This window comes from Erithacus rubecula, assembly GCF_903797595.1.
Source record: "Erithacus rubecula genome assembly, chromosome: 2".
Taxonomy (NCBI): Eukaryota; Metazoa; Chordata; class Aves; order Passeriformes; family Muscicapidae; genus Erithacus; species Erithacus rubecula.
This window is the reverse complement of record NC_136685.1, coordinates 43614104-43638327: the sequence shown is the minus strand read 5'-3', so window position 1 is coordinate 43638327 and position 24224 is coordinate 43614104. Positions and strand designations below refer to the sequence as shown.

General features: G+C 35.4%; 1 protein-coding gene across 1 annotated transcript in view; it reads right to left on the bottom strand.

Moving 5' to 3' along the window:
* Positions 1 to 24224, bottom strand: part of FIG4 (FIG4 phosphoinositide 5-phosphatase) — a 48488-nt gene that overhangs the window by 22909 nt on the left and 1355 nt on the right. Inside the window, exons 2-14 of the mRNA XM_079298695.1 lie at positions 16066 to 16164; positions 15728 to 15851; positions 12647 to 12803; positions 11415 to 11465; positions 8717 to 8865; positions 6689 to 6817; positions 5103 to 5203; positions 4492 to 4654; positions 3840 to 3937; positions 2823 to 2956; positions 2242 to 2358; positions 1806 to 1851; positions 545 to 693 (exon numbers count right to left, since the gene is read on the bottom strand). Of these exons, the coding sequence (XP_079154821.1) occupies positions 545 to 693; positions 1806 to 1851; positions 2242 to 2358; positions 2823 to 2956; positions 3840 to 3937; positions 4492 to 4654; positions 5103 to 5203; positions 6689 to 6817; positions 8717 to 8865; positions 11415 to 11465; positions 12647 to 12803; positions 15728 to 15851; positions 16066 to 16164 (1517 nt within the window). The remainder of the gene's footprint in view (positions 1 to 544; positions 694 to 1805; positions 1852 to 2241; positions 2359 to 2822; positions 2957 to 3839; positions 3938 to 4491; positions 4655 to 5102; positions 5204 to 6688; positions 6818 to 8716; positions 8866 to 11414; positions 11466 to 12646; positions 12804 to 15727; positions 15852 to 16065; positions 16165 to 24224) is intronic.

Genomic DNA, 24224 nt, shown 5'->3' with positions numbered 1-24224 from the left:
GTTTTCATAAAGGGCTTGGGGATGCTTGTATAAATACCATTGACATTTGATCTGAAAAACTTGTATTCAATAAATCAAAAACCATTAAAACTTTCCAAAGAAAAAGTAGGAAATTGCAAGGTAAGATGTACTTCTATATCAGTTTGGCATTCTCCATGAAAGTGTGTATTTATTTCAATTTTTACTCTCAGTCAGCATTTTGCCCCAAGCAATTGAAGCAAGTGAAAAAGACTGGGGCAGAGGTTTCCTTAAATTTATTTCAAAAGAAAGCACACCTCTTTAAGTTTAGGCAAATAAAAAGAAATAAGTCAAGTAGTTACATTGCAAGACTGATTAACATACTTTTCCAGAAGATCAAACTTTCAGCATGATGGGATTTTCCCAAGACTCAAGTATGAAAGCTACTTTAAACTTGGATGAATAAACATTAAATCATTCTAGGAAAAATAACTGTATGCTTCTTCTATATGGACATAATTCTCCATCATCTCTTGACTCAAAATTAAAAATTAAAACCATGACACACTCTATTAATCTATCTTACCTTACAGCATCTGTATCAAATTGTAAATTAGGTTTATCAATCAATCCCAATGAATACAACTGGTAGGCCAAGGCACATTTCCCCACCATAAACTGTGCTGTGTTAGTGCGATCTAAACAGTCCACACAGTTGGTTCGAAGGACTCCAGTCTGGTAAAGCAATCCAAATAAAAGATCTTAATCAAAAAATTACAATACTCATGATTATTATTTTTTTATTACTAGCTAAGTCTTATCAAATCTTAAATTATGTCTTGCCGAAAATTCAAGGAAAGACATTTCTAATAAAAGTTCAAAAGCAATTCATCTCTAGCAAGCTACATCAGACTACTGTCATGCCTATTTTCAAAATATTCTTGCTTTTACCATCACAGCAACTGGATGTTCCTTCAACTCACAAACAGCCCTGAAGAAGTCACCATCTGGATGTGATGCACAAGACATCTAGTCAGAGATAAACTGTGATTCGAATGCTTACATGTATGTCACTGGTGACTCTCAAATTATTAAAGATAAAATAACCACTCTCCTACTACAGGTAAACCTGTAAGACTAACATAAAAAAATCTAACTAGTGCTGATTTTTTAAAAAAGAGATGAAATTCTATCAGCTCTGCTGTTTATCCACCCTCAACAAACATATGCCAGTGATCACCTAGTACAGGAATGGTCACATGCTCTCTAACTTACAAGAAATACAAAATTACAAATGGCAAGTCAAAGCAACTAATGCCTCTTAAGAATATGCCCTGTATTCAAAGCATATAACCATAACATTCAAGTATAAATTTGATACTGTATGGTTTGCAGTTTAGTCAGTACTTTTCTGACCTTAAAGGAAGACATAGTTCTAGTCTTACTTTCTTTTTCTGCTGGAAACTGTAGCAATGTACAGAATACTCAGCATTCAGGTGAAAATGCCACGTTCATGTGGATGAATATGTTAGCAGGGTTAAGTATGTGCTTATTCCAGACTAAACAGTAACGGGAACTAGTTTAAAATACAAGCATTTCTCAGACTAAGTCCAGCAAAGATGCAATTCCAGCACCTTAAGGTTTTGGGATACCATGCAAGAACTTAAGGCCCTAATTCCCAATTAGATTTCTAGGAAGGACAGCCCTAATAAAGTGTACTATAAATATCAATTTAAGAGCAGTCTGTGAGTCACCAATCAGTGAATTAAAGTGAAATGATTCACTGTTATTTGGAAGTCCTGACCTACATCACTGTAACTATGAACTAATAAAGTATATTTCAGTACCTGCAAGCGACCAGTGGAAACAACACAACCTCCCAGTTCATTCCACCTGAAAAAGAAACAGAACAAAATGACATTCAAATTATATCATAAAATAGCAGATTGCATCATGTATTGATCTACCCAGAGACAAATAGTTACTTATGGATTTTCAGGGACTTGAGAGACTTAATCTGCAGAAGTCTAAGCAAATACAGTTTCTATTTTTAAAAAAAGTTTTAAATTATGTATTTATAAAACTATAAAATCCACTGGTTAACAACTGACTCAGGAACATTTAGATGACAATTATCTTATTAATATGCCTCAAAAGAAGTTACTTAGTAATTTCCAAATTGGTAAGTCTTAAACCAAGAGATAATTTAATAAACATAGAAATTCCAAACAGTTTTCTAAGGAATAGTTGCTATTCATTATGCATCAAATAAATTGTATGTACTTTTCATCTGGACGCAAGATACTGCAGTAGGAATCAGGTCGATTCACAAAAAATCCAGTCTTCTTTACTACACTTTCTGCAATCACATTCAGTCTGTCAAGGACATTGCAAAGTTTGCTAAGGAGAAGGGAAAAAAAAAAAAAAGAGACAGTCAAGATACATTAATACTAAAAAACCATTTCACTACTTGAAAAGTTCTTCCATAGCAAAAATGACTCAAAAGCAGGCTCATATCACAGCTTTATTCATCCAACAGCAATTATGTCCATAGTTTTCTTGGATTTTACAGGACAGACTGACTGTATCTGAGCAGTTTTGCTTCTTTTTGATATAAAATATTACATAAACTACAAGTAGAACATAAAAAACCTAAAACTCCTTGATTTTTTGTATCACTCTGATTTTTTCCTACCCAACTTTCTGTGATTCAAAAACATGAATGAAACAGAAAAGAATCTATGTATGATTATGCTGAATCTCATTCCCTTGTTTTGTTTGCAAGTTGCTGTTTTGTTCAGTAACATTTGCTGCCATATGTGCATTGCAGCTACAAGCACTAGTACAGAAAAGACTTTTTCTACCTTTTAGTGTATTTGGCCATATCCCAGGGTATATATATAATTGCATGCTCTGGAGGTAGGAACTGGTTGAGATATGTCACAGCAGCAACAAGTTCTTCACTGAGAATCCTTTCGTGCTTTCTTTTTTCACGTTCCTTTAGCAAAGAGAAATGGAATTTAACATCACAATTTTCATGAACAAACATATATAGCCCATATACATGCACACATACATGTATACATACATAATGGAAAACAAAAGTGGAAGCTTTAACAACAGCAGACAGTTCTTCATAAACAGTACAATCAAAATAAGAACAGATAAGACAGAAAAATCTGAACATTCTAGGTTTTTAACAATAATTTTGTATTGGTGGTCACCTGTTTCAACTGTGCTGGAAAATGGAATGCTATAAGTATAAAGAAAAACACACAGAAATAAAAGTGGCAATGTAGATGAAATGGAGAACCACAAAAGAGAAGCAAAAACTCAGACAGAAAGGGAAGCATCCTATTCAGATGTGGATTATAGGAGGACAAAGGGAAATTCTTCTCCATCACTGGCAGGAGATAGCGAAGAGTAGCTCTCATCTCTCAGTCTTGCAATAATTTTTAAAAATTAGAATTGTGTTGCCCTTGCCTGAATACAACATGTGTTTTCATAGAACCACAGAATGGTTTGGGTTAGAAGAGATCTTAAGGTCATCTAGTTCCAACCTTGGAATGGAACCACACATACTATTTCAGAAGTTTTTAGTGCTAAATTAAATTTAGTGACAAATTTATTTGGGCTTAGATCTAATGGGTAATGGTAAAAATCTGAAAAGAACAGTGAAAGGCTACTAAACACAGGGAATTTGGTTTTTGAAGAGTGGTAGTGGAAGCAGAGTTTTGTACATCCTACAGGAGTAGGATGAGATTATGAAGAAAATATTCCACTTGTAAGCTAATACTAGTTTTAGAACATAACCAGCAACTCTGCAGAAAGAAGGATAATATTAAAAATCAAACACATAGATGATATTCAAAATATTGTACCTTCACAAGATTCAATATAATAATGGGAGAGCCAAATCTCTGAAGCATTTGGTCAAAGTGAAGAGCAGCAACATGTGCATAAGGATCTGCTTGGTCCACTGAAACAAACATAAATTAAAGATGATATTAAGTGAGCTGTAGAATTTTCCCTTAATAGTATTTTTCACAAAAGATGCATTAATTCTCTGGCAATAATGACACAGTTAAATACTTTCACCTCTTTTTGTGCAAAAGCTGTTAAAAAATATTCCCTTTGCTGAATTGTAGGCAACTTCTTAAATTTTCATGAATAAAGAACAATAAAGAACAATTATGCTGGCCCCATTAATCTCAGCCCAGACATTTTCCACCATTTTCAACAGGTTTAGCATTTTCTCCACAATACCAAGATAAATGTAGCTAACTTCACACATGAAGTTATACAAAGAAAGTTCACATCTTTAAACAGAAAGATTTCCTATTTAATTTCTGAACTTAAAGTCTAATATGGAGATTTTTTTCTTAATTTTTACTTTAAATTATGGCTTCACAAATCACAAGTGAACGCACAATTTGTTTATTTTTGCAAATTCAGTTTTCACTTATTCTCTCAGATTTTCCTTTAGGACACAGCACTAACCATAATCTATCACAAAGAATAAATTGTACACACGTGTTATGGGTGGCTTAGGCATCATAGTTGAAATATCTTGAGACCAGTACAGAGGGACAGACCCTCGAACCTGAACATAGGAAGAATAACTCCCCGCAGAAAATGACATAACTGAAGCATCATAAAGTATTTGTTCAGTTTCCACTTCATTAGCAACATCTCCCTAAACCAAACAGAAATACACATATGATGTAGACATGACATTCAAAGTTGCATGCAGTACAGAGAATTGATCATTACAAACAGAGCACAATTAAACTGTGAGACACTGAACCACAATAGTGACAACAACACTGAAGGTTAAATTCCCATTTGTCCCTAATGTATATTACCATATTTTTATTTTTACCCTCAGTTTTGGAAATAGCATTAAGTGTAAAAAAGCAAAACAAGTGCCAATTTACAACTATTAAATATATTATTTTAGGAATAACTTTATTATGGCAATGAAAAATGTAATGATACCTGTGATAATATCATCTAATAGCAAAATTTATAGCCAAATCCTTAACAACCCTCTAAACCATTTCAGACCTTCAGCCAGTCAAGTTCAAGCTTTCATACTGGAGAGGGGCAGGAGGAAACAATCCCTAAAATCATATTTGTCTTACCTCACAGTTTGATCCTCGTTTCAGAAAACGTGTTCCAGCAAATTTGCTTGATCTTCTGGCTATCAGAGTGACATATATAGGGCGGCCATATATTAACAGTTCTTGCAACAGAAGTTAAGGTTTACATGTCACATGCAAATTTTTTATTCACTTACTTTATGCATACAAAAATAAGTTTTAACAAAGGTGTATGAAACTGATATATCTGATTTACCATAGTCATCTCAACAGTAATGAGTATCACTTCCAAACTTATTTTACAGCTGGAAGAGAACATTGCCCTATCCAACAATCTGTTTTAAGAACTTTGGAAATCCAATCTACACTGCAATACATCATCCACTTTTCAGAAGAGAAGCAACATTTCTCTTCTATGAAATGACAATGGATGTGAAATAGATACAAGATACACCTACCACTGCAAATACTGCCTTTGTGAATACTGGGATTAAAACTAGGGACCTTCATTTTCAGATGAAGTGTATTAGTCACCCTCTAATTATTTGTTTGGAAAAAGAAACAAATTTGCCACCACTTAAGTAACATCTGAAATCCAGAGGCAAACATGCTATGGATGCAGTAGTAGCATTTTATAGACTTTTTTCATTTTACTAAAGCCAAACAGAATCAGAGCCTAGTGTGACTATCACTGCTTCCTCAGTATAAGGGAGAAACATGAAAGAGTTAAGACATTTTCTCACACACTAAGCAGCTGCAGGCATAATGCTGGTGGTCAGATCCGGCTTTGATTAAGTAAGACCACAGATGAAATAGTGGAATAGAAAAACAGATCTAGCTTTTTGTCTGGGAACTAAGCCAATGATCAACAGTCTTACAATCATAAAAAAATAAAATCAAATTTTGTAGACACCACTAACATTAACTTCATAATTGTACTGGCTTGCCCAGAAATTTTAAGTTAACATCATAGTGTTGATGAATAAAACAGAGTGTCTTTGTAATACACTAAATTCTTAACATATAACATGACATTTCCTTGAACTGTGGTATGCATTTAGACTTTTGTTCCTCCTGCTACAATGTACACAGACCTATTTAACCACTTAAAATAGTATATAGTCACAAAAGAGAGTTTCACATGTCCTAGTGCACTTCACACAGCAGGGTAGAAGTTCTAACATCATCCTCAACAGAAAGACAGTAAATACAAGAATTTCTGCAAATCTGAGTTACTAAGAAATGTTTTAGAGAAGATTAGTAGGAGAGCATTTCTATGACAATGTCATGGTTTAAACACAGCTGAAACTAGATCAGTCAGCAATTCAGTTCTGCTTAGCTTTTCTCGCTTTCCCCAAACATGTGCGAAAAAATACAGCTGAGCCTAAAAGTCCTCTCAAGTTCTTTACTACTAAGCTCTATGTTTATAAAAAGAGCCTCACTGAAAATGCAGTCTACCTGTGTTGGGGCCCTCTTAAAATAATTGTATTTCTTACTTAAAAGGTAATGAAAATAAAAGCCAAACAGTAACAGTATAAAATTAAATAGTATTTATATGACAAAGAAATAATGTTCAAACTGAGTTTTTTCAAAATAAACCAAAATTCATTACAATAGTAGAAGGATACTTGATTGCCCACAGAATCCATGAATAATATACAGCAGCCAGTCACGATGAACAGCAGTTCTTACTGCTTCCAGAAGTTTGGCATTCCACACATACTTTTCATAAGGCTTACTGCAAATCCCAAATACGCCTAGAAAGTTGTTACAAGGAAAATGCATTAGCAATTAAGAAACAAGCTCCCCTGCTTTAAAATCCAGGAGGTTGGATCTTTGTTTTGATTTTCCCTTGACTGCAACTCAGTGTATCATTTACTGGCATCCTTGAGGTTTGCCCAACACAAGATGATTTCAGGCACATGCTGAAGTCCAGCATTTATTTGCAGTTTTTCTATAGCTGCCAGTCACTGCTGTGACTGAGTGCCTTTCTGCAGAAGTTACTGATATACTTCAGTACTGAAAAGAGATCTCTACATACTAGTATCAAGGGATTTGATAATAAGGGAAATAAAGTTGTGAATTCCAGTTTAGGCAAAAATGCTGTTACAGGAGGACTTTATAAGCTTCTCAGTTCTGGGTCACATCTAATTACCTACTAGGTTCTGGAAGATCATGCACATCAATCCTGTTTCACACAATTCAACATATTTTTCCTAATTTGTACTAAAACCAAGAAACACAGCTATGGTAGACCTACAATTAAAATTCTGTTTCTGATATATCTGAAATCAGAGTATTTTTCTGTTACAAATACCAGGACCAAGATGACAATTGTCACTGAAGGTGGTAGAGGGAATTGAATGAATCTAAAACTTAAAAGAGAAGAAAGAGGACAAAAATTCTTTCACCTCTATTTTATCACACATTTTCAAATGAAGTTTCTGACAGGACAGATTATATTACATGTAGCAGTATGAATGCCAATTATAGCAGACAGCTACAGCAGTCAAATGTCCCACTGGAGGAAAAAGGAGTTTTTCTTACAGACTGCAGGTGAAAATGCAGCTGTGGAACAAACTATTGCTACCCACACACCACTTATTGTAAGTCCAGAGAAAATTGATGCAACCAAAATATTTTCATGAAGGAGTTTAGACAGTCAGCAGAAGCTGGTCACAAGCACTTAGCCAGCAATTTTTCTTCTTTCTTACTACTAGCAGCATTACTTTGGTGAGACTTAAATGACAGGTGGCTATTTGTTACACACATTCTATTAATAGATATGTGACTAGCACACAGTACTGATGGGGTCAAAGTTAGGGCATCCTCATTTCCTAGTCTTTATATACAAAGACATAGAAGAGATGGTGTCCTTGTAAGGATTCCTGAGGGATCCTCTAGACTAGAGTATTTGCAGAAGAGGAATTATTACTCTCTTCATTCCTTATGGTCCTTTCTGATATTGTCATATCTGATAACCAGTTGCTGGTATCTTGATATATATGACCATGTTACTAATATCTTCTTCTTGGGGGCAAGGGGGTTTCATTCAACAGAATAAAATCCATTATTAAGAATTTCAGGAGAAACTTTCTGTGTATGTGTACAAGGACTATTTTCTCTCCTTTTTTTCTTTCTCTCTGGCTGCTTATCCTTACAGTCCTATGAATATGTTAGATCCAAATTGAAGGCTGAAGTTTCCAACCAAAATGAGTCATTTTTCTTACATTTCTTGACAGGGGTTACTACAGTAAGATGATACTAACTTAATACAGTTCCTCTGTTGTCAATATTCTCCAATATAAAACAATTTATTGGTACTTAATCAGTTATTGCTTCCCACTCTTCTTGTAACTCATCCCTGTTGGGACACTCAGAAGTCAGTTGAGTAATCAATTGCTGAAAAATGTCAGAATGCTCAGTCATCTTCCTCAGTTGCAATGTAACTTAAAACAATGACTACACACATCTAGAAACCACATTGTTCAAATTGAAATGTATTTGGCACTTTACAAAATCTTTTATTAACTCACAACTGTTAGGACACTGCTGACCAACAGAAAACATGAATGCTTCTCAAAAGTAAACCTAAGTGGAACATATTTCAAAGGCACTCATGACCAACATCAGTTTAATTAGATGTGTTTTCTTACCACTTCCCCCCTGTGTTGAAAGTCCTTCATCTTCAAATATATCAAAACTCTCTTGTCGGGTCTGGGTTGTTTCAGTTTTTAATATCTCAAGTGGCATTCTCAGGACAGTAAGATTATACTGAAGGGAGTGAGATAGATCATAGCTGTAACTGAAAGACAGTTAACATTTATTAATAATTGTAGATGCAGAAGAATTTTCTCAAAGCCCTTACTTGCCATCTGTACTTCTATTTAGCACAGTACCATTTTATAGAAAAGACTTCTGAACAATATACACAGATTCTGATTCTAAAATAGCAAATGATACAAATGATTTCCAAAAGAAGCTCTACAAACACAGAAACTGTTTACCTTTTACAAAGACTGAAAATGTGTTTATATTCTTCTTTTAACTAAAAACTAAACATATCTTTTGAACAAAGCATATCAAGAAACTTAATTCACCATGTCCCTAGAAGCATTCCAGAGGTTTAAAAAAAGCTATTCCACCAGAAATATCTATATACATTGACAACCTTGCTGTTCTGAGATTTAAGTGCTGCTACTTGATAACTGCTATCTGAACTCAAAACAGTCAAAAATATGGTCCACAAAAATCGTATCTGCCCCCAAATTTATGACTGCAGCACAGATGCATATTAAGGCAGTGGGCTGCTGAATTAAGAAAAGGGTTTTTATCATTAGTTCCATAATAGTTACAAATTTTCCACCTCATATCTCTTTTACTAACACTCTATACCAATTGCTAATTTTTTAAAGCTACTAGGTTTCTTCCAAAGGAGAAAGCAAATGTACACTACACTTAAAACACAAATACTGATATATTTCCATTTTAGTCTACAACAGCATCAGTGATTACTGGCCCTTACATAAGTTCTAGATATTCATTAAAGATCTAAAAAATTATTTAAACATTAGACATTTAGATTTATTACGAATAATAACAAAGTTTAACCCATGCATCCACATATTTCCATAATAATTTCATGACCTGTCTGTTAGGGGGAAAAAAAAAGTCTGTAACATGCTCTGTTTGCATGTAACACAAGCTTTAAACAGGATCCCAGCAAGAGACATATTCAGGCTGCTTCCCCACTCTCCCCTCAGATCAAATGTTTTCTTGTAACTGATTTCTAATTTTCTTCAGGAATTATGTAAAAATCATGCAGAATTATTACGCTTTAGCCAAGAACAATTTAAATGAAGCTGATAAATGAAAAAGATTCTAAACAATAAGAAAGAATATTAGTACCATCCTATGTTTCTCCTTTTGAAAGTGACAATCAGGCTAAATATGCAGTTAAAACACATAGCACAAAATTGTTTTATGAAAAAAATTCTTTTAATGAAAAATAAAACATAAACAGTAAATTGTCTGCCAGTAGGGCAATTTTCATTTATGCCACACAGGATTTGTGCCAAAAACATACTTTTGTATAAGTCATTTGCTTACTTATTTTTTTCTGTTCAAGAAATTTTAAATATGTAGTTTATCTTAATTCTACAGTTCCAGCTTGGAGAAAATAAGTCTTTGGGAAGATCTCCCTATGGGCTTTCCCTACTTTAAAGGGGTTAATAAAAAAGGAGAGCAACTTTTTACATGGACAGATGGTATTTAGACAAGGAGGAATGGTTTTAAACTAAAACTGGAGAGACTTAGGAAGAAATTCTGTAGGGAGTGCAGTAGGTTTGGAACTGGATGATCTGTAAGGTCCCTTCCAGCCCAAACCTTTCTGTGATTCATTTTATAATAAACATGTTAATTAGAGTCATGTAAGAATCTTCTCCTTTCCCTTCTATGTAAAATCATGAGAACAGTACAAATTTGTCATCCCCAAGCAAAGGAGGTAGTGGGGGGGGTGAAGTTGTATAATATTAGGGCTGGGAGACAATGGATGGAAGAAAAACTCAGGTTTTATACTATAAAAAGTATTTCACATGAAAAGCATGAAACACACATAAAACTTGGGTAGTTTTCTCCCGACAGATTCAGCTGTGACAAAAACCCTTCATTTTTCAAGAGGAAGCATCTTCAAGACTGACACACCTTTAGGTAATTGCATGAGGGATTTTTTGGGGTTTTTTTCAGTCTTCAAATCTTCTAACTACTACTACCAGGTTTATCATCACATTTCTCCCATTTTTGTGCTGTCCCACAAATCTTACTTAATAGTAGCTGGGACACAGAAACTTGTCTTAGGTATGGCATTTATGAAACAAACAAGAGAATTGCAATGTCTAGAAAGCCCTATGAAAGACATACCATACACAGAGTGTTTCTTAAATGAGGACCTATTTCTCTACCTTTGCTCCTGAATCAAGGCATAGCTTTATTTATGGAAAATTAAATCAATAAATAATAAATAATAAGACAACCATAATACTTTTCCAAAGAGAGAACTTGTACATGATCTGGCAAGGCTGAGCAGCCAGTGGAAACAGTAGTTTCAGTGCCTACTTTTTTCCATGCCATTAATAATTTTATATTTTTTAACCTAATGGAGACTGAATTCCTAGCCAGTTGATTAAAGGAGAAAGCAGGTTCAAAATACACAGATCAATATGGACAAGCAGCATGATCATGTGTCTTATTTCTCCAGAATAAACCCAAAAGCCTCAGGTATCAAAAACAAAACCTATAGTCTTCTAGCAAGTGTAAGTGCACATTTTTTTAAAAAGAATTGTAACTAATACCTACCTGAAATAGAAGTTGCTAGAAAGGTCCACATTTTGAAAGATTCTCAGATACCTAGCAAAATAATACAAGTTGTATGAAAAGTTATCATTTTAACCAGACAGACCATAAGAAGTCATTCAGAGGATCACAGAAGAAACTACACATGAATATTGATTCTTGCCCAATGTTCCCTTCCTATCTTACCATAATTGTTTTGACAGGTAATTACTGTAGAATGTCAGCAAATGGATGAAATAAATCAAATATCCTTTAAAAAAAACCAAAAAAACAACCAAAACTAATGTATCTTCATATATATACTCTGTTTCTTTAAGCAATTGTAAAGTTGTGGTTCTATTTTCCACTTATGCACATCAAATTTTTCTGGACTTAAACAAGAAAACTCTCAAAAATACAACAAAAGAAGTATTTTTTTTCAATTACTCTCAAATAAATGAACAAGAAAAGAAATGTCTAGTAAAATCTGTCATAGCCTTGCAAACTCCCAGAAGAAATCATTACATTGTCTATGAATAATAAAATGGCCAACCATAAATATGTAGGGTAGATAACATGGTCTGTTGCACACTAAGCAGAGAGACTGAAGTCTGTGATCAACCCTATCTTAAAGAGGAAGCTTTTTTAATATTTACTACTGGCTTGGTTCATTACCTGATATGAGTTTATCATAAACCATCACTTTTTTACTATTCACACTTAATACAGACTGAAAAGCAGTTTATTGAAACCAGTTGCCTGCTATTTCATAGAAGCAAAGTTGCTCTACCCTGATAAAAACATAAAGGCTCAAATTTCTCTCTTCATATAAAAGTCTCTGAAAAGAAAGAAGTAGCTAAACTTACCAGTGAATCTTTTCACCACCCTTTACAACTGTAACATTCATGAGATTCCAACAGCACAGAATCATTTAAAAATCTATTCAGCACTTTTGAAGGGCACAAAAGATCTCTTAGGTGAGATTAACATCATGCAAGAGCTATTAAACAAAGAAACAAAGTGCCCCAAATTATACAATATTAGCATTACTTTGCCCTTGCAGGAGCAATGCTTGTATTTGACACTTCTTGGTGCAGATTTGCTAAACTTATCTGTAACATGGAGATGTGGACAACAAACTCTAGAAGACTATGACATACTAATACAAAAAAACCCATGACTGAAGTTTGCAGTTGCAGTTCAACATTGTTTAGAAAATATTCAAAAAGTACACACTGATTACCAGCATTATTTACCTGGCCTCATCAGGATGACTGACTCTTACAGAGTCATTTGGAATGTAGATCATATTTGTATCTTCTATTTTATATATTGCATGACCTCCAATATCAGCCATTTTTCTTCTTTTTGTTATTAACACAATATAGTAGCCTTCTAAAAACCTGACAAAACCTGTTGAAACAGCATTAAAATGCTTTCAGTTGCATGTTTATTTGATAAAACATATTCAGCAACTCAGTATCAGATTTACCTCAAGACTTCAAAGAATTTTTATTTGTTCTTAATGTTATATATATATATATACACACACACACACACACACACAGAGTCTTAAAATTCACTCCCATTAATCAATGAAATAAATAGTTTTTACATATTTCCCCTCCCATTGCGGGTACTTTTAATACTAGATAGCAGTTTGGACACTGAAAATTTGGACTATGTTTCTGTCTACTTAACATAATTGTATTTGCTTTTGATAGATAGGACTCTATTCAGAGTGAGGCATACTCTAGTTCAGATACCAAAAGGTTAATTTTCCAGGGTAAGGAAGAATCCCAGATTCCAGGTTCAGACTTTCAGGTTCATGTATTCTCTGCTAGAAAGGGACATAGAACAGCAAAAGGAGTTGTGGGTAAAACAACACCTTTGTGCTCTCTCTCCTTAACAGCAGGGAACTGAATTCCTTGACTAGAGCAGCATCTTCCCCAAATCAGCCATTCAGAGTGTCAGGGGTATTCCTTTTCTCCCTGTTTCCCCTCTCTGATATCAACACTTGACCCTGCTGAAATGCAGAAGGCTAAAAAGGTAGAACAGGCACTGTCTGGTTTTACTGACTATAAAAAGATGGCTTCTGCAGCCTCCACCCTCATTCTCTGCAGGGTATATCCATTCTTCTTTATGGAGTGCCTTCTTTACATACCTCTATTATATATGATAAGGAAAAAGTGTAACAAACATTTAAATACAACACAAATCTAGGAATTCAAGTGAAAAACAGAAATACATAACCACCCCTGAACTCAAAAGTGTTACTAATACAGTACAGCACAGCAGTAATATGCTTTAATAAGTAATAAATTACATTAATTAGCTATTGGAGGTAACTGCTCTGATAGGTTGCTCAGAGTTTGAAACTCACTCACTACTGCACTATCAACAAATAAATGAGTTTGGAGACGGAGGTGATGATGATGACAACATGATACAAATGGACCCTCAGAATTCATAGTTTTACTTGCATTTATCCTCGGTTCTTTTAGCTTTGCATTACAAAGTAAAGAAGGATGAGGAGAGCACACATTCTCCTCCCTGTCACTGCTGGAGGCTGCAACGTGATCGAATGAACTGTAATCTTTCCTTCCACCTTATTAGCCCCCCTTGGAAAAATGCTCTCACCTACACAAAGACAGGAGGCCCTGCTGACAATAAGAAACAAACCTTCCATTTGAAGTAGACTATTGAATTTCAGCTGTTAAATAGTAGAAACAGTTCTTCCTGTATCCTCCAGGTACTAAAATCACTTATGTGAACAGCCTCTGCCCTTAGAATTTCACCAAACATTATACCGAAGTCTGATAAGGAACTGAGCCTTTCTTCTTTGCCTAGTTCCCTCCCTTTAAAAGCAATTTCTACTTTTAAACATTACACAATAAACCACAACTCAGCCTATCACCACCCCCATTCTGAGTACACTGAATGTAATGCATCTGGTTAATGAACTAACTAGAGCATAGAACAAAGCTGTTCTTTACAATTTTAGAAAAAATAGCCCTATTCTTCTGACCTGAGCCAGGAGGCAGAAATAAACAACCAGTTGCATTCCCTCAAATTACATGTTTATACGGATATGGTCTGACTCATGTAATTTGGAAGTATATAATCTGATAGAGAGTCTGTTACTTCTAAAGAGCCATCTAGAAATACACACACCAAATCTGTTAACCAATACAGAATAGAAACTCTCCTGTTTTGAACAGCACATATAAACAATCATACCATTGGGATGCAAAAATTTAACTGATTATAACTACTTTGCAACCAAACATTTATCACATATTTAGACAGTGAGCAGTGATGGCTTGTGCAAAAAAGCCCCCAAGGCTGCAAGGCTGTTAGAAGCTCCTTTAGGTTTCCCCATGTTATGAATACTCTTAAATCAGTAAGAAACAAACACCATCTGAGGAATTTCTGAAAAGCTGGATGTATTGATAAGCTCCAAAAATGCTTCACAGGCAAAAAGAATGAAGAATAAAGTCTTCTTAATTTGCCACTTTGGATTAGAATAGAATTTTATTATGTTTCAATTGTTATGCAAAATTCAGGAGCATCCTTTAAAGTAATTGCATCCTCCACTTTCTCTACAGTTTTAGCTTTAAATGTCCAGGTGTATATTGATTAATAAACCACAAAGTATTCTTGAGAGCTGTCACAGCACACCTTAACATTTACTTTAGAGACATCAGCCATCAATATACTGACCTCAGTTATCTGAAAATAGGCAGGAAAGTAGTGACTTTCAGGTGAATTTAGAAGCTATTAAATCCTTGAAACAATGCTTGAAGAAAGCTGAGCAGCATTTTAAAATTCAGCTGACATACCAGTCAGCTATACTTGCTCAAACATGAAAAAGAAATCTTTAAATATGTCACTGCAAGAAGTTAACCAAGAAGAAAAGTCATCTTTCTGAATAGTGTGTGATAAAGAAATATAGCCTAATAAAGGATGTTGCCTTTCATTTTCTTTTTAAATAGCATTCTGTGAGCTCTGAAATTCAGAAGCCAGGTTCCACATGATTTGTATTTTAAGATCAGCTGAGTTTGGTAATATCAACCAAGTTTCTAGAGCTTGGCTCCTTCCTAGATATGTCCCTTAGTGACAGAGAAAAGACTGGTTAGGCAACTTTCTTCCCTGTATTGACCACTGTTTTCAAAAAATACACAGAAACTTACTTATTTTTGAGCATGACAAATTTCTAAATCCTCTTTAGTTTTATAAATAAATAAAATCGGGAGGAGACAGAAAGATATACAGCATGCCACAATACCCTTCATCTCCTAGGAAAACAGAAGATTTTATAAAATCAAAGCACTTACCTACTATACCAAAAGCAGAGACAGCTCGGGATAACCCAGAAGAGCCCTTCTGCCCCATCTTTGTTCTGTTTCCCAGGTCTAAACGACCAAGAAGTTCCCTCACCTCTTGTTGCGTATAAACATGCTTTAAAATAAAAAGTCACAAAAGTTACTGATTTGGTAGACAAATGTTATTTCATGTCAGAGAATAGCAGAATTTGCTTAATCTGTGAAATATACAATAAACCAAAGGCCTGCTCTACATTCTTTGTTTTCCATTTCAGTGCTACCAACAAGTAACCAGCATTATTTGAAACAATTAGGAAAAGCACCCAGCAAGTAAATACAGAGGCACTTACCTTGTCATCAATTATAACCAAATCCTTTGGTTCAGTGCGATCTATTTTCAAAACACGGTATTTGGTTTCTGCAGGATTACTTCCAACTAGGAAATACCTCTACACAGAAGAAAACCAACAAAACAAGTCAGAATATTGTACAAGATAAAGCAACGAAGACTCTGTCATGGAAGACATCAGCAATGCCCTTTACATATTGTCTAGACTAGATCCATTCCTACTAACATCAAATATGCAATATTCCATATGGACTGTTAATAAACTGGTTTAGACATCAGCATCTTAGTTAGGTACATTTGTGTACAATAACCTCTACAACTTAAAAGACCTCTTTCTCTCCTTTGTACAAGGAGGAAAAAAATTAAAATCAAAGGTTAAAACCTGTTTAGAGAAAATAAACTGTAGCTTACACCAGGTACTGTCCAACCATACCCTGCCCCAGCCATTACTGTCTTTTCGCTTGCTTTGTAAAATTTAGCAAATTAAATGAGGTTTTAACTTTTCATGATCTAAAACTGTTGCTATATTGTACTCCTTTCCATTTATTTTCCTGATCCATACTAAACACTACAAAATTTTAAGTACTTCATTACTGCAAGTTTTCTTCTATTTTTATTCATACTTGCTATGAGTCTTCTCAACAATGTTCTTCCAGAAAACTAAAATTTTCTGGTTAACGACTGTTTAAAAAAACCATTAGCTTTATTTTACATTTAAAATATATAAGAACGACCACAGATAAACATGTAGTATGCCCATTTTTCATGTAAGATCAAACTATAAATTTATTTTTACATTTAGAGGAATTAACAATAAGCACAGGTTGCAGGACTGACTTTCTGAAAGCAGCTCTCGTTTTTTCTCATTCATCAGTGTGGTGCTAGCACAGCAAGGTGGAACTCATTATTAATGCTCAGCCTAGTAGGAAAGCATGGCAAATTCATGTGGATCTATGCATTAGCTCTTAACTCTGAGAGTCACATGGATTTAGGATGTGGGAAAGGAAATCAATAATCATATTCATACAAACCTTACCATTTCATAAGTTATGCCAATTAGATGCTAAGAAACATCTTTAATCTCAAAATATTTAAGGTGAAAGAAAAAACTTAAAGCCCTCTTCAGATTCCTTGAATTCACAAAAGCACATAGACATTCAGTAAGTTCTAAAGAGGAAAATAAAATACTTAACTTTAAAAGCCATAAAATGAAACACCACCAACTTCTGGCTCCACCTTGTACACTGACATGACTGTGCTGAGTGGCAATTTTTGCTGTTTACTTCCAAATGACAGTAAGCAGGCCCTTCAAATTCATGTGCCATCACAACACTCCTTCACTGAAGCCTTTGAGGCAGCACTTTGCAACAGCAAAGCATTTCCTACAGTTTTTTTCAGCAATGATGTGCTGCAGTGCACAGCCCAGGCTCCCCAGTCTGGCCTCCTCAGGGGATCCCTTATGCCAACCTCTTGCTTCCCAGGAGGAAAATCATAAGGACAGTGCATGGCACCAAATGGTACAGCTCTTCTGCTGGTATCACTCACCATCAGCAAGAGACACCAAATCACCCAAACAGACACTTGCTTTGATCATGCCATTACACCATTTTCTTCTTATGCAGCAAAGTTGAATGGGTAGAGGGAAATATATTTGCAATACTCAGATGATAAGTTAAATAAGTATAAAACCGTTAGTTAAAGGTAAACAATTCTTAGTATTCCATAATACTGCAGTACAGCTCAGTGATGTCCCACTATGTCCAGAACACTAAATGAGTGCAATTTCTTCCCAAAGTGACACCTATGATTACCAGCAAATAGTACCAAATAAAAATAGGAGAGTACAACTCTAAGATGCTTTCCCCAATGGCAGTTTGGACCATAGAGCACAATTTAGAATTGGAATACACATAACACATAGGGAGAGGGAGAGAGGGAGGGAGAGAGAGAGAGGGAAAGAGAGAGAGAGGCAGATATAGAGTTGTAAATGCTATTACTTAAGGAAGTTCAGCTGCATACTTCTTCATTTCCATTTTAATTAACCAACAAGCCATAAAGAAGTGCTATGAGGAATGCATCACTCACATCACCTTGGCAGCTGCAATAGAAGGCTACAGCTACAGGACCAGAATTAGGTGCTGCTGCTGCTGCTTAGAACAGCAGCAGAGTTAGATTACATGAGGAGTAATTGTACCTGCAGACCAAGGAAGAAACCACTATAATGAATGGTACTTAACAGGCTCTCTGAAGTAATTTAAAGACTAATTTACAGGGTTTAAGCTGGAGAGCCAGACTGTGTAATGGATTAAGGAAGATCAGATGAGAGCAGCATCAAACCTGAGCATCAATGGATTTAAAGTAAGGCAGGCAATGAGAAAACTCTATTTAGCAAATGGGCATTTTATCCACTGCATGTTAGAGGATATTCTTATGGAAATAATAAAGGAAATATCTGCAAAAACTTTTGAATCTGTGTAATGGTTCATAACTAGGAACCCAAAATAGACCTCTGCTTGGGAAGTTTTTAGGACTGGTTAATAAGCTCAAAATTATGTGAAAAACAATCTGATATGCCCACTCATATTCAACCTTCAAGATCTGAAAGAAAAACAAGATTGTATAAAAATTAATGATGAAGAAAAAAAATACACAAAAAAGATACTTCAGCATTAGCTGTTTCTGCTACCTAATTTATGCATCTAATGAATAAATAGGTCTCTCTTACTGGATGACACAGAGCACAAATAAAACCATATTAGTGACATGTGCTGCAATTATATTTCCCAACACACAAATACTAGGAAATTATAAAGAAAAATATCAAGTCAACACAACACCGAGCACGTAATAGCAAATAAATTTCTATGGTTGTAATATAATTGTAAAATTAATCAAAGCTAAAATGCACTGTAGTGTTTACAATTCTTTTGATTAACAGAAATTGTTACAATAAAAAAAAGAGAAAAAGCTATAGAAACCTTTCTGGGAGTATTTATACTTATTACTTCATTCTGTTTATTACTAAGTTGAACTGAATAATTTGAAGCATTTCCAAGTGTCTCAAGACACTTGTGTTCCACTCCACAGCACAGCCAGTGCATTTAGATAAACAGGTAACCTTGACCAACAGAGTACTTTTTCCAGAGAAGAGTACTCCAGGAGAAACTGCTGGCTCCCTCACCCTGCTCTGGCCAGAGCCCACCAACCACACCTGAGGTGACTCATGCTGTTTCCAGGTTTACTCTGCCCCTGGCCTTTGCTGAAATTTGTTAACAAGCACATTTTACCAACCATGGCAACACACCAGGCAGCTACAAGAGCTGGACTGAAGCTTAATTTATTGCACAATTATTACTAAGCAACCACAAGATAGGAACAGTCATTAGTCATTTCCACCTGGGACTGAGTTTTAACCAAAGCAATCTAATTGAAAGGCTTTACACCATCTTTTATCAATCTTTTGATTCAGCCAAAGCAAACAAAACAGCTTCTTCTAAAAGGAGCCTAAACAAAATAAAAAGACTTCTTACTGCGATTTGTTGGCTTTTTTAATGGCAGGATACTAGTTCTGAAATCAAACATTCTGCTCACTTCTTTTTTTTTCCCCTTTTTCCTTTAAGATTGCTTAGAACTCTGAGTCTATAACTATGATTTGCTTCTTTGTATAAACTAATTATGATTAAGGAATGCTAGCATAGCAAAAAACTTTTTCAAGCTTCAGTTAAAAAACTACAAACAGCCTAATCAGCAGGAAAGGTATGTAAAATACAAAAATATACAAGTTGAAATATAGGCAGTGCACTAATACAGTCAATTTTAAAATCTGCAAATAGCATTAATAAAACACTTATGATCATAGACAAAAAGCTTGAAAATTATGCCTGTTGAGACCATGGATGTGTCTAAAAACACAAACCCCAGAAGTGGGTTCTACTGGGCCATTTGCCAGATCCCTACCCAGCTGCACTCTCACTCCTCCTCAACAGAACAGGCACAGAAAATAAGATGGAAAAGGTGATGGGTCAGACCTGGGGAGAATGTATGTAATTTACTGACCATTGAAATAGAATCATAGTATAATTACACCTTAATGTAAAAACTCCACTCTGCTCCTTCTTTCTACAGGATCTAGAGTAATTCTGGATGTGCCTATCTTTCATCTCTCATAGAAAACTGCCAGAATCAAATGAAGAAATGAAGACATGATAAGGTGCAAAGAGAGGTACCTGGAAAAGCAAAGCTGTCTGCTTGCCATAATCTGTTGAAGTTCTTCAAAAGAAGCTCCTTCAACATGAGACATTTTGAGAACATATGCTGCCAAGCACCACTCCCTGGGCATGTAGGAATGGGTACCCATTCTGCATCCTACAACCCACAGAATTCAGTGAATTCCTTTCGTCCCAAGGCAACCAAAGCTTCTTGGTCCCAAACTGGACTTTTCTCTTGCTAATCCATCGAAGAATTCCTCCAGATTCTCCCTTCTAATTCTCAGCTAAATTTATTAATTATCTTCTATACATTTTTCTTTAGCTAAATACTTATTTGCTCTTCAGCATCTATTCTGCTAGAATTCTTTCAGAAAAATAAGTAACTGGATGCCTTTTCAGCACTCACTTCAATAGACTAAAGAAGTCTTGCTGTTCCTTTACTCCCCCCAAGACATCACTAGCATGTATGTTAACTCAGCGGACCTTCAATGGATCTATTCCTGGTTGAATACTTGTTTCTTAGATGAATATGGACTGTAAATCGACACAATATACCATATAAGGTTTTATTCTGAGATACATTAGTATTTTTCATTAATGACCACATCTCTTTTTCAGAGCTGTAATTCATCAGCGGCTCAATCCTCCCACTCCTTCAGATAAAACACTCAGATCCTCCTCCTTCTCCTCTGCTGCTTCTGAATTGATAAACTCCCAATAAACTTTTGGTGTGTAATCTATTGTAAGGTGCATGGTCTTTTATATCATTATACTTCAAATGATTTCTTTTATCTACTTCTGGGGATCATCACCATTTCTTGCTTTATTGTGCTCTGATTATCCTAATTGTTTACAATACCTTAAAAGACTACTCAAAGCTGGTCCACATTTTGAGCTAATAACATTAATGAAAGTGCTTAAGTACATCAGTCCTAAAAACATTACTTGAAAAAAATCCTCCCTATCAAATGATTCCTCATTCACCCACACTAATTTATCTACCAATTTCTCTACTAAGTTTCCTCCTTCCATAACAAAGCCAGAGATTTTCCTTGTGGCACTGCATCTCAATAGAGGAATTGATTTAAATACAAAAGGCCATCTAATTTTTAGATCAAAATGTGAAATAATACCAAGTTAATCTAACAGCATCTTTCTAAGTCTAGACTGTGTTTTATGTCCTCTGCCTGAATTTGCAATTACTTTCCTACATGCAAGACTTCAGAATGGATTAAATATTCCATTTGTCACGTTCCAGTCATAGCACCACCCTTGACTTGAGTGTCTTGAAAATACTCAGTCATTTCACTGTTCAATGTATTTAATTTTATTTTTACTTTAAACTGATTGATCCCTTTTCCATACCTTTATTCTTGTTACTCACTTCCTCTTCACCCCTCATTCAGTATATTCATGCTCAAAGTAAATTTGATAGCTAATGGTTTCCCAGTAGGCAAACGTGTTTAAAATGTGTCAGGTATCCATCTATATAAATCAGTGCACTTCATAAGTCAGTAAAAATTCTATAGTTTTTTCTGTGAAATCATATTCTACATTGAATTTTCTCCAAATTGTCCACAGATTGACTTCAACATTAAATATGCAACCTTTGAAGTTTTTAATATAAATATCTTTACAATTATAACTAGAAAAAACTACATTTAATATAAAACAAATGCCCACAGTTTTCTCTGGTGAATAAAGGGCAGAAATATCTCCAGGTAATTATGCCTGTCACATTACTTAATAAGCTTGTGCAAGTCATTTGGATACTGTGGAGACATAGACTGTAAGAGAACCTGATTAGAATAAAATACCATTAATTAAGCCTCATAGTATCCTGAAAGAGAGGCAAGTGACATGACTTCATAGCAACAACACAAATTGCCTTGTTCAATGTCACATTGTCTCAGGGGAATGATAATTTCCAGTGAATTAACCTACAGCTTTCAGGTGTAGGGGCTTCATCTAGGGGAAACACTAAAGTTCCATCTTCTCCTGAAGAAGAGAGGGAAATATCTTTTGTCTTTTATTAGTCATCGTGCTCAAATATCTTTAGTGCCCTCTGGTGTGCATTTCAGTGATCAATACATGCATAAAAGGAAAGATAATTGGCATTGATCTGAATAAAACCTTCAGTTCATCTTTCTGACTACTTCTAAGCAAGCTTTCAACTTCCTAGGACAATCAGGAGATACAGTTAACATCTCTGTGGTATTTATTGACCCAAGGCATCAGTTGAAAAGGTAGGTTTCAGCAACTATCCTAAATATAAACATGAATAGAAAATATGGAATTTGGCTCTCTGTTAATTCAATTGACACCATGAATTCAGCTCTCCTCACCTCTTGCAGTCTCTCATTTGACTCCAATAACACTACCAGAGCCTATCCTTTTTTACTTCAATAATACTATTGTATCTTTATCTAAAAAGAAACCCAAACAAAGAAACTCTTTGTAAACAATTTCCACTTTTTCCACTTCCTCATCCATTTAATCTCTTCCTGTTTTAACACAGGGATTTTACAGGAATAAGCTGTATGACCAGTATAAACTTCACTGTTTCTCCCACAGCTGACAACTTAAATAATTCCTTCTTTGCACCAGAAATCTTAGGATACAACCTCAGTCTCATGTTAGTCTGTACCTGACAATTCCAAATCCTACATGCTGGATCTAGCAAGTCTAAAAAATTAGGCATTAGGATAATCAGAAGAGCAACCTGAAACAGAAGAAAGCTGTTAATTTTTATTTTTGAATGATGCTTATGCTGTCCCAATGATTGTCACAGCTGGCAACTGCATGATTGTGAGCTCTTATGCAAAGGAGATGGCATGGGATACCTCGGGGAGAAGAAATTTGACAGCAGCACAACATGACACTGCATGAGGTGTAGGAGTGACTGATCAAACCAGAAGTCCAATTTTGGGCTCCCCAGTACAAGATAGATATTGATATACCACAGTGATTCCAGCAGAGAGCTCTCCACGTGATCCACAGGACATAGCACGTGATGTGTTGGGAGAGGCTGAGAGAACTGGGCTTAGGTTTGCTTAGCCTTCAGAAAGCTTTGGCATCATCTTGCTGCTGTGTAAAACCATGCAACAGGGAAATGTAGATAAGAGATACAAAACTCTTTCAAGTGATCTGCAGAGGTTGTAAAATCTATGTATCTGAAGGTATTCAAAACTAAGCTGCACACAACCCTGAGCAATATGCTCATTGAAGCTGCTTTGAGCAGGAGGCTTGATTTGATGTTCTCCAGAATTTCCTTTTAACATCCCTTAGTCTATGTATTTATTAAGTGTAGCAGGTCTTTTCAAATAATCATACCAAAATTAGTCCTACTGAATTTTTCTTTTGAAAAAACTACTAGAATTTGAATATAAAACCACAAAGTGCCTAAATTTATACTTTTTAAAAAATAACAACAAAACCTTACTCAGGGAAGAATTCAGTTTTCATCACTCACAATAAGTGACTGAAGTAACAGCTTTGAGATGCCCTTGCTCAGCTGAGACATTTCAAACAGCACAGGCTCATGCACAAACCACTGCCCTGCACAGCTGATGAAAACCATGTTGCCTCCTGGAGTGATCAGGACTGCTGGATCTACCCCTCACTGAATTTTGAACAAAGCACAGCATGGACAAACCCATCCATTCAGGCAGAGACTGCCAGCTACCACTGGTCAGATGTAAAAGACTGTGGTTCCTGAAAGAACAGCATCAGCTGGAGAGGCCCAGAGAATGGCAGATAGCTGGCAGAACTCCAAAGCACAATATCTGCCCTGCACACAGCACATTGTCTCTCAGCAACCAAGCCTCACAGCTCAGAGAGAAGCAGGCCAGGTACCCACACATACCAGCCACAAGAAGCCAAATCCCAGTTGAGATGTAGCATGAGTTGTGAGCCAAGAACAACTAAACTGAGTAATACAGGACCTGATTCA